At 40.1% G+C, this 11,205-nt stretch overlaps 1 protein-coding gene across 2 annotated transcripts; it reads right to left on the bottom strand.

The window, feature by feature from the left end:
* Window positions 1–1,041: 1,041 nt before the first annotated feature.
* On the bottom strand, window positions 1,042–4,772 carry fastkd5 (FAST kinase domains 5). Of its 2 annotated transcripts, none has more exons than XM_083996297.1 (2): window positions 4,691–4,772; window positions 1,042–3,954 (listed from the first exon to the last, which is right to left on the bottom strand). In XM_083996297.1, exon 2 carries the CDS (start codon window positions 3,940–3,942, stop codon window positions 1,513–1,515), a length of 2,430 nt encoding a protein of 809 aa, XP_083852423.1. In that variant the 5' UTR covers window positions 3,943–3,954; window positions 4,691–4,772; the 3' UTR covers window positions 1,042–1,512. The 2 variants fall into 2 exon arrangements, with proteins under 2 accessions (XP_083852423.1, XP_083852424.1); XM_083996298.1 differs by having other exon boundaries at window positions 4,696–4,772.
* Between the last annotated feature and the right edge of the window lie 6,433 nt (window positions 4,773–11,205).

The following is an 11,205-nucleotide window of genomic DNA, read 5'->3' as shown; positions in this document are numbered from 1 at the left end:
GAAAGAAGGGCCCAGGGAGGGGAAATAGAAACACTTTAAGGCGAACATAACACACCTGTAGGCTCCCCAGTGTGTCTTTACCCCAAGCTCTCATCCCAACATTCTTTTCAGGGAGTAATAAGGATATCCTGCTTAGAGATGTTCCTGAACCTGAATATTATAATTAAGCAAAACACAAGAGAGTTCTTTTTTTCAAAGTCTTTCCTTTCTTCAAATTTGGTCCATTGTTAGAGAGAAGAACATTGTCCATACATGTTTTTCATTGGCTGTTGTCACACAACACAAAAACAGGTGAGTAATGTAGTTAGTGGTGTTAACCCCCCCCCCCCAAAAAAAAAAAGAAAGAAAAAAGAAAAATGAAGCCAATAACATTTATTTTTTAGGCTTTAGTGGGGGACGGTGTTTACACAGAATTACCATAATAAATACCTGCAGTTAAAAAGGATTGAGTTTCAGAACCATACATGGTACAGTGGTGTATTTTTTATTTTTTTTTACATCTTTAAACATAGAACCATAAACCTGTAATGTTATTTTATAGCTTCAAAGTTATCAATTACAGCTTTGAAATAGGCCTGCCATTAAACCTCCTAGGATTGTGGAATGGCTTTTTATTCTATAAAGTAAAAATTTGAATAAGGTTTCAAATGTATGAGCACCTTTGTTGCCCATAAAACACACACACACACACACACACACACACACACACACACACACACAACGAGGGCACTGTGGAACAAAAGCCATTTGCCTTAACAGGGGTGCAAATTTAACTCCCCATTTCAAATAAAGCCTGGGAGAAAACAGTGATGAGTCTGTCTTGAGTGTTGTGATAGGCAAGTTCCATATTGTGAACACATGCTGCACTAAAGTTATTATCTGTGGATTTTTACTTCCCTTTGATATGAAATTGTGACAGATGATTTTAATCCTTCCTTTGTCAAATTATGTAACAGATTTTACCGTTCAGGAGCAGTCACAATACTGGAAAGCAGCTGCTTCATTCAATCTGCATATCATTTGAAATGTTTGTGACTTTGATGTACAAAGCAGGAGAGTTCTCTGATAACATTTGAAAGAGGTTCACTGACCTCTAAAGAGGACATCACATTATGAAAGTTATAAAATAGCTATATTGGTTCAAAAAGAAAGAAAGAAAAAAAGTTAAAATTCCACTATTCTTCTTCCTGAAAGGTAAAAGCTAAGTGTGGCAGGAAGTTTAACTGTAAATAAATGCATAAAAAGAAACTCCAATTGTCTACTTTATCATCAAGACCCTTGACCAGAACAATGTGGTGTATATTTTTTTTAATTTGCATTCTTTCCAAAAAGAAATACCTTGAAATGTCATACATTTATACAAAATACTGAACACAAAATGTACAAAATGTCAGTGGTGGGTGTAAATAACAGAACATCTGTCCTACTTCTCATCAGACATACTTCTGTGCTTTGCATATACTCATAACAAACTAAATATTGCCCAGAAGCTAAAGTGTCTCCATAGTTTCCTTATAGACAGTCAAAGACTTTGCAGTGCAAGTAAGCCAGTTTCTCAGTCTTACTTTTCCTCAGCATGGGGAACCAGTCATGATAGCCAAGATCTACAACTTTGTAGCCCACCAACTTCAACTGCCTTCTCTTCATGACATGTAAACCTAACAACTGCTGTGAATGGCAGCAGTAGTGGTTCCTGCTGGGGATCTGGATTGCTAGTTTGACTATTCCTTTGGCATCTTGCGTGGCTGAACATGGGCTGCTGTGTTTGGTAAGAGTTTTTATGAAGTCACTTGTAAGGTCGAGCCCAGTGTCAAACAGTCTCCCTTCATCAGGCTCTATTCTGCGAAGAGATGTAGTTTTAAGAGAGGGGGTTAAAGGTTCTGTAGTATTTTTACTCCTTACTAGCTGAGCTAAAAGACCATCAGTTATAGGTACTCCTATATTTATTCTGTCCCATCCTTGGTTTGAAGAAAATTTGGATGGGCTGCTCTCAGGAGATAATGTGGTTTCGTGGGATGTTGGGTTGACAGGTATCGGCTGCCCTGTGGAGTCAAAATGTACTTCCAGGTCAATGGAGCGAGTGTGGGGCAGAATCATTCTCTTACATACAAATTTCTCTCCTCCGAGCAAATCTTTCAAAGAAGATTCTGCCTCCTTAACCTCAGGTTTCTGGCACACATCTGATTGAGCAAACTTCCACAGCATGTCTGCGATCTCCTCTCTGAGTTCACAGCTTAGCCTCGGGCCAGACCACTGAGGCAACTCCAGAGACACAACTCCGTCTAATGTGAGTAAGTCTTTTTTAAGCTCTAGCTGTTTTGATTTCAGTGCTAATTTCACAAAGTCGGGGCTCAAGGCCAGTGCAAGCAGGTCCTCTGGGAACTGAGAGACAAAGGCCAGGCCTAGAAGACCAGTAAGCAGATGCTCTGGATATCGTTGGAACTCAGCTTTCCTCCGTCTCAGGGCTTCTGTAAGGCTTGCATAGAAGCTTGGACTCTGAACTGGGAGAAACCTTAAAGTACCAAAGGCCCACAGTAGTTTGCTTGAGTCTTTGCTCCTGCAGTGTGGTGCCAGCGCAGGTACTCTTTCAGCAACTGCGATGAGGATGTCATCATTGCGATAGTGCAGAGCAGAACAAGTCAGTGCCACATGCATCAGGCCTGAGACACCCATCCTCGGGGCCCGTCGTGGAACTTCCTTAGTCATGTCCTCCATCCACGCTCTGTGATACAGGTAACTGAAACGCAAGTACTTCATGACATTCACCATGGCGAAGTCACTCATCTCGTTCACAAAAGAATGTGCCTTGTCAACAATCTGAGTCACTGCACTCTCAGATATTGAGGTTTGGGATTTAAAGAGCCCCAAACATACGATGCCAACCTCCTCAGGGTACAACTCCTGTAAATGGCACATGAGAAGCCGCTGTAAAGGGCGGATCAAGCTTGTCGGGCAATGCCTACCTTCTCCGATTATATACAACAGCTGGACTAGTTCAGGGACCCCCATCTGTTCCAGATGTAGACCGACTGAGTCATAGAGTTGCTGCAAGAACTGGGGGACCTGTCTCCCAATACAGCGCCATAAATCTGCAGCAAACAGTAGCTGGTGTAAGGTCATCTGGTGGGCCCGGCGGCACAGCTCAGTCTCGTACAGCCCCAGTAGAGTGTGGGTAGAGGGTATATCCAGCCACACAAACGACAGCAGCACTTCCAGCAGCTGCTGATCAGAAAACAGGCGGAGGTTTTCCACAGAATATCGGAGGAGCATAGTGAAGCGTTGGTTATTCATCAGTAATGAAATCTTGTCCGGGTGCAAGCAGCTGAGCTCCACGAGAAACTGAGACACATCGTATGGCTTCATGCTACCCTTTAAAACAGCCACTTTTTGGAGCAGGCGGTGGGCGTCTTCCCACTCTATTGGGTGAGGCCGCTGGGTGAGGTCAAGGGTTATGGAGGTGTACTCAGGACGGCATTTGTGGAAGGCACGTGTGTCCACTTTAACATCCGGTGGTATGGGTTTTCTCTGGTACGGTGACACTGATGGAGTCTTGGGTTCAGGATCTTTGTTGAAAGCCAAGTCGAGAAGTGTGTTTTTCGAGCTGGAAAGGTGCCGCGAGCAACTTACACTGTAGCGGTTGCTTTGCTGCCAGAAGGAAGGTGCCAGAGTGGACAGACACCGCTCATCTTCATCATTATCTGTCTGGTTCCAGGAGGTTGCAGAGTTCCACACAGAGTGATGATAGGAAGATGGGTTGTAATACAGCCTGTAGCCTTCGTGCAGAGAGGATTCCTGCTGTTGAAATGTCCCCTTCTTCCTCTCCTGCTCATCTGTCTCATCCTCTGGTTTGCCATAGATGTGTTGAGCCTGGGTAAAATCCCTTCTCAGGCCTTGGAGACAGCGGAGCCTGGACACCCGTCGACACAGCACACAGGCAGCCATTGATCTGCCACACTGAAGAGACAAAAACATGATTTTAACAAGTGGTTATCCCCTAACAAAAGTGTTCAGTGTCACAGACAATTTCCTCAGTTAAAAGTGATCTATCTATCTATCTATCTATCTATCTATCTATCTATCTATCTATCTATCTATCTATCATGTTTTTTTTGTTTGTTTTTAGAAATGCCTTTAATGGAGTTCATTTCAAATACAGCCAGAGATGCAGAAATAAATTTAAAATAATCAAATGGTAAATGCAATTAATTCATAGCAGTTTAAGAACAATCGGGTAGCCTAATGCATAATTAATTTATATCTCATTCTGTCCAAAAGAATATTTACTCAGCATTAACAAATATGAAAACCATGAGACCATGGAACACTGCTGAAGGGAACTTTATATTCAGCTTACCACTTACATTCACGTAGCCTACCTAGATAACCTTGTTCTACCTTAATCCTAAAATAGCAGTTGTTTCAGTCCCAGAAAGCACCAGCCTGTTGTCTTTTTGACTTTTCAAAAACCATTCGTATGAATTATTTATGCTAAGACTGGTCGCTCACATGCTCAGCTATTTAAAAGCACAATCTTGTAGTAGCTAATACACTGCTGCTGCAGGACTCTATCTGCAACATGAACAGTTGCTCCTAAAAACACAGCGTTTCCCTCCAAGAAGGCGACTGTCGGCACAGATTAGAAGACAATTAGCTAATAATATTAATAATAATAATATTACGTTCATCTCACCTTACCTCTCCAACATTGACACGGGCCTGTTGTTAACAGTTTGCGCAGCAAGAACACCTAAAAACCCTCATGGGGTAAAGAGACGAGGAAGTGTTGCTACACATGCTATTATTACGCCGGAACTCAGATAGGATAACTTTCAAAATAAAATATATTACTCATTGTTTGCAGGATAATGTAGCCAACGATGCACAAAACACTGGTAAGAAAATCGATCCGTGTTGTACATGATTACAATAATTCGTGAGAATCTTCAATATAATAATTGGAACATATAATATACGACTGAAATGTTTTGTGTAGGACTTTTGATATTTTATTGTGGCGGGTTGATGTATCTTCCGTGGACAGCAGCCATGACTGAACAGAACATGACCTACGGCAGCTGGGTGGGTTCAAACAACGATATCCGTTTGTTACAGTGTAACCTTAAACCCTATCTGAGTGTAACCATAGGCTGTAAACTGTATAATAACCACCCGCCCTTCACCCGTATTTAGGTTAAATTCCGCTTAGGCTACAGCCTACAACTCACTGGAAAGTCAATTAATGTCCCCCCTTTTTTGGTGCCTTTCCTTCTGAACAAAAGTTTTAAAACTTATGCCAAAGTTAATATTGTTGAAATCAAAACACTTCCTTTTGGAAACATTCCCTGTTGTGACTGCCCTAATATCTGATATAACATTTTAGAGGGTAGATGGTGATGGTGGTAGTTTATCAGGTGAGCTTGTTATGGTTTATGTATATTTCTGAAGGTGAATAGGCCTATTTGAAAATTACCCAACTGTGAAGGACATTTACATTATTGAAAATAGCCTATCTGCTTTTCCTCCTTGTAAACACTTGCAAATGAAATAGGCTACATCAAAGCAATTATAATAGATTTTAAAGAATAAACTACGTTTTCTTTGTAAAAAAAAAATGAAATTGAGCTATCACAAAAAGTAAACACTTAGGAGAACACACATGTTTTCACAATCATGAACAATTAGGCTAAGTCAGTAAGTTATCAGTAGCAATGTATGACCTGATTAACTACGCTACCAACTCAAATTGCATCAGAACTTGGATGCTAGCAAAAAAAACAAAAACAATGCTGGTTCAATTTAATTTAGCTTCAATAGGGTAATTTTCCTGGTTCAGTTTATGCTGGTTTTGTTCACTGCCTCATGGTCATGGCTTAATGGGACTATTTAATAGAACAAAGCCAATGTTAATGTTTTTAGCACTAGGCTACCTGTGTATTTCCTGTGGTAATGAGTCAAAAATATTTTCTGTGAAAAGCGCCTGTTGCTGTGAATTAAAAGCTTGTTATATGTTGTTATTTAGAAGTTAAGGATTTCTGTCAGAAACAAAACACTATGTCAAATAGCTAACTGATAGCCTGATAGCCTAATAGATAATGTCCTATAATTTTGGCATGATGGTACTTCATATTAATTTATTTTTAGGATAAACACTGTATTTTTAAGCTAAAATACCAGAGGTAACGGCTAAAGGGTTATAGTCAGAACTGCACTGTAAACAATATGTGCCTGTACTATTAAAGCAGAAGTAAGTGATCCGGTCGTTTTGGGTAATGCTGCGTTCCAGGCAGGCTTTTGAAACCGTAAAGTACAGCTTCAAGTCACAACTTACGACTTTGTAGCGTTCCAGGCAACCCACTCGTGTTTTTCCGACCTGTTTTACCGGTGAAAGTCACTATAACGGCCACTCGTAACTTCCGACCCGTGAACTCGTACCAGATCGAACTGGTACAACTTCACAGGTCGGAAAAACACATGTTACGGGCTGCCTTGAACGCACCATAACAGTCCTCGTCCCTACGTCACCACATTCACGGCGTCCCTTGGCTGCACACACAGCCCTGCATGCCGTTCTCTCTCCTCATTGGATAAAAACTGTAGGATACGAGAAATGTTTTCTCCTCGGCTCAGAGCAGAGCAGAGTGACTGACAGACCCGTGTTTCGGTCCAAACACTCTATGTAAGTGATTGCTGTCGGAAGATATAACTATTTAAGACTTATATTAACACAAATATATCACTTACTTCTGCTTTAATTATTTTTTTAAAGAAATCATAACTTCTTACTTTTGTGTGTGTGCTGATAACATTTCTCTTAACTGTTGTCAACAGCACTGGGAAGCAACAGCTGATAGATAAAACTGGGCCGTTGCTTTTCTGTCTTTCTTTCTTTTTTTTTCCTTCAAAATAATTTTTACCATCTGTCCCCTTGAATTATTTTTCAACTAGTTTCCTTCCAGTGTCCTGTGGCCCTCTATAGTTTTAAAATAAGAAACTATTTCTGACTACACAAAATCTCAATTGTCACATAATTATTTAGATTTTAGATTAACAACATTTTGTGTTTCTCATTTATGGTATAATAAAATAAATCAATTTTAACTTATGTGTCTCTACTGCCTTTGTAACATACCAATGTTTTTCATGATCTTCCTCGTCTAACTAAAATGTCTGGAAAATGCATCACACTTTTATTTAGAAAAGCTCCCTATTTGTAATAATGGTTTGGGTTCATTCGATACTGATTTCTTTCTTTACTGTTTATTATTTTGCAGTTACTTTATATTAACAAATCTTAGCAAAACACATACAAAAAACTACTCATACATTTCAATTGCAGCACTTTTTATCACCCTACATCTGGGTGATTTCAGATTCTGAGCTTCCATTGTGTGACTTCACACATGAATGAATTTAGAGGTTAAAGGTGAACTAAACCGACCTATGGCCATAAGACAGTTCCCTACGTTTCTACTTTGAGGGAACACTTGTCATGTTTTTTCAGTGGGAGGAGCATGGGAAGCAGATAGCCAAATTTAAGCAATTCATTTTTATTTTAAAGTCTTCCTAACATCAGTTCCCATTTTTTAACTACACCTTCATCAAGATGTTAACTGAAATCAGCACGCTTCATACTTTCAACTGCATTTTCTGTTTCATTAAAAATACCCAAAACTCAAATGTGTGGCATGTAGTAATTTGTGGTTTTGGTGGTTGTGGTTTAAAAAACCCATCACAATAAACATACACTGCCTTTGTAATTATGACTTTATTATTGCAGAATTTGTTTTTGTCAGATTACTGCTCCTGCTTTTATTACAAAAGCATGCGATCATAGCTTTGTGTCTGTCACACACAATTTTCTTTCGATTGCAGAAAAGCTACTGGATTTTATATTATCGTTAGCTGAAACTTAATATTCCACATAATCAAATCACAAAAATTCTCTGCAGCAGGAAGTAAAACTAAAACATTACCGGTAATTCACTTCTTTAGGTCTATCTAAACATAATCATTCATTCCAATCACTAGCCTACCTATCGAAGCCAAAACCAGTTTCGGTGATAGTGGGGTATGCCCTGGGCAGGTCACCCATCTATTACTTATGAAGACAAACAGACAAACCAGTCACACTCACATTTACACCTATGGGCACTTTAGAAGCACCAGTCAATTGAATGTGCAAGTCTCTGGTTTGAGGGAGGAAGCTAGAGCATGGGAACCCACATAACCCTAAACTCCACACAGAAAGGCCCCAGGCCTTTTCAAGAACCCCGTCGCTGTGATCAGTTATCAGGCAAAAACAATTGATTTTGTATAATTTGTGAAATTATCAACTCATAAAAATGCTGTATCTTTTCATAATAAAGGATTAAATGTAACTTGTTGCGATCTTTAAAACTTGTGCAGCTACAATACTTGAGAAATAGCCTACTAGTAATTGCAGGAAAACAGCGACTAATAATTGAAAATCATAATAACTTTACTTTAGTGAACAGCAATAAGTAGGCTACATTAAGTGAAGTCCATCTTGGAAACTGAGTTGATAAAACAATTTCTTATGCAAGACATCTGCCTCAACTTCTGAAATTATTTAAGGGATTAAGTTTCTGCAGCAACAACTAGGCCTACTCAATAATTACAAATCATGACTTGAAATCCTATAAAAGTTTAAATTTTAGCAAGTTTGATTTGGTAAACACTGTTTGCTAAAATATTTTTTTTTTGCCTATTTCTGTTTACTGAACAGAAATAGGCTAAATTATTTTTAGTTCTTTTTGACAAACTAATTGTGGGGGGAACAACGATTTTTTCCTCATGATTAGAGGTTATATGTCTCTGGTATTTTTCACAATTTTTTTTTGTCATATTACATTATACAAGAAAACAACAACAAAAACAGGTTATGTAAACTTTATGGGCATTGACTTATATAAACTTGCTGTTTGAGCAGTGTCTTCTGTAATAGGCTATAGCATGTTTGTTTCCCTGTTATTTTTTTTTACTACGAATATTTTTTTTCATCGTATTCTATTGCGTTATAATTTCGTGATTTAGGTATTTCTCCACCGCTGCGTGTTAATCCACAGCCTGAATCAAGTGGTGAAACTTGAGAACGGTACTTGGAGAGGAAGTAGTTGATTTATGCTAATGAAGGAGTTGGGGTTTAGCTACGCTGGCTGGGAGCCGCCCTTCATTCACCACATGGTTAAACCTCGACTCTACTCGCGCCACTTTCGCAATCTTACTACGATTCCCAAACTCCTAGCAAATCATAATAGCAGCACATGGTTGTGTTTTTTGGATTATATATCCTAGCTGTTATTCAATTTGTTAAGTCTTTTTTCTTTTCTCAGTTTTCCAGATATCCCCGAAAGAGTGTGAGTAAACGGTAAGTCTGCACAAGTGAGTGAAGATGGTGGATTTTTTAGAAGCTAGTGTCTTATTACGCGCATGTTATTGGCAAGAAACCTGTTGTTAGCCTTGTCGGGAGACGCGTTAAACGTCAGGAAAGTAAAAATGCTCAGGACTATACGCGACACCGGAGCCGCACTTTTGCGTTTATATTAGGGGGGGAAATGTTTTAATCGTCAGTTTCCGCATTTGAAAACAATGTTGTAAGTGGCGCATGGCAACCTCTCCTCCATGGTTTGAGAATGTGGGAGATTTGAAAAGGTTGTCTTGCTGCTGCTGCCGCTGCTGCTCCTCAAGTCGGTGCCTTGGAGAAGTGAGACGCACTCGTGAAAATTACGCGTTGCACACTTACACTGTAGCTGCAAGTTATAGACTCGTGTGACCCTGTTGTCGGCCACATGCGGGCAGAATTACGAAGTTTTCCCGTAATTTGTGCGCAGTGGTGTACAGTTGGAAGTGGCTCCAGAACAAAGCACAGCAGCACATGGGGGGTTCCTGCAGGCCGCGCGCCTTTCAGTTAGCCGCTAACGCTAACGCACCGACGAGTAGATAACGTTAAGTTACATTATTGACATTGGCTCGGCTGGCGATATTATGTGTGTTTTAACTGGAAGCGCCTGTATCTACAAGCACCCGGGAACACACACACTGATATGTATTAATCTGTGTTAGCTAAAGTGAGTAGGCTATACCAGTGTGTAGCTAAGTTGGCTAAGATAAGAGAAAGCATTGCTTTGAAGTGGATGGAGAGTTAACGCTAGCATGCTGACTCCGTGTGTCTTTTTAAGCTATTTTCCCCAGATGTTATGATCCAACATGCCCAGATGTGTGTGGTAGTATTTTAAATCTTCGCGGATAACACTCTTTTGTGAACGGGAGCAAACTCGCAGGCTGCACGCGTTAGCCTGTTTGGCTAACACATGCTCGCCTCGGTGTGTTTTGATGGAGCCCTCGGTACTACTAGCTTGTTGTGTGATGGATTCTGTCTTAAGTTTGCAGTAGCTCGTATCATACGCTTGGTGCGCCTACTCGTAATGAGCGCGCATTTCACGTGTACCTGATTTACGGCGTGTAGTGCATAAGCACTTAACACAGCGTTCAGTTTAGTTATGCCCATGTTGTGTTACCCAGTACATATATTAAACGCTCAAAATGCAGACTCCTGGGCGCCATGTTAGTGCGTGGGGGAGGGGTACAGCATTGAGACTGGAGCACAAGTGTTGCTATCCCCAACAGCCCTGGTTCAGTCTCCGGCTTCTTATTGAACTTTGATAATATTAATAGTTTGATACGTGGTCATTCCTCTCTCTGTTTCATGAATGTGCCAGTGTTTTGCGATAAAGATGTTTATGGATTGTCATTTGGACCCCTATGTGTGCACCTAGATACACTGTAATGGCCAATTAGGCGGGTTATTGGGAGCACTTCAATGCACGGTATACACAGGGCTTTGCGCAAGGATGGATATGCAAAACACTTAACGGATAAACCTCCGGATCACTGATATGACTAGGATTTTTTTCACATGTCCGACGCGCCACTTTCAAGTGATTCACAGTATCTCTTCAGCATTTAGCTTCCACCCAGATGTTGCAAATGTAATGTGGGGGAGTCAGAAGTTTTGTATGAAAATAAAAATGATAACTTAGATAATTGAGTCAAAGTTAAAATATTTCCAAGCAGAAAGGCTGAGAGCTTCATACATGTGCTTTGTGATGCTGTGTGGATCAAATTCTTAAATCACTACTCTTATGATTTAACTTGGCTTTTTTAACTAGGCTACAGTTTGAGGTT

Source organism: Trachurus trachurus, assembly GCF_905171665.1.
Source record: "Trachurus trachurus genome assembly, chromosome: 21".
NCBI lineage: Eukaryota > Metazoa > Chordata > Actinopteri > Carangiformes > Carangidae > Trachurus > Trachurus trachurus.
Note: the sequence above shows the minus strand (reverse complement) of the source record. Positions and strands in the feature narration are given on the sequence as shown.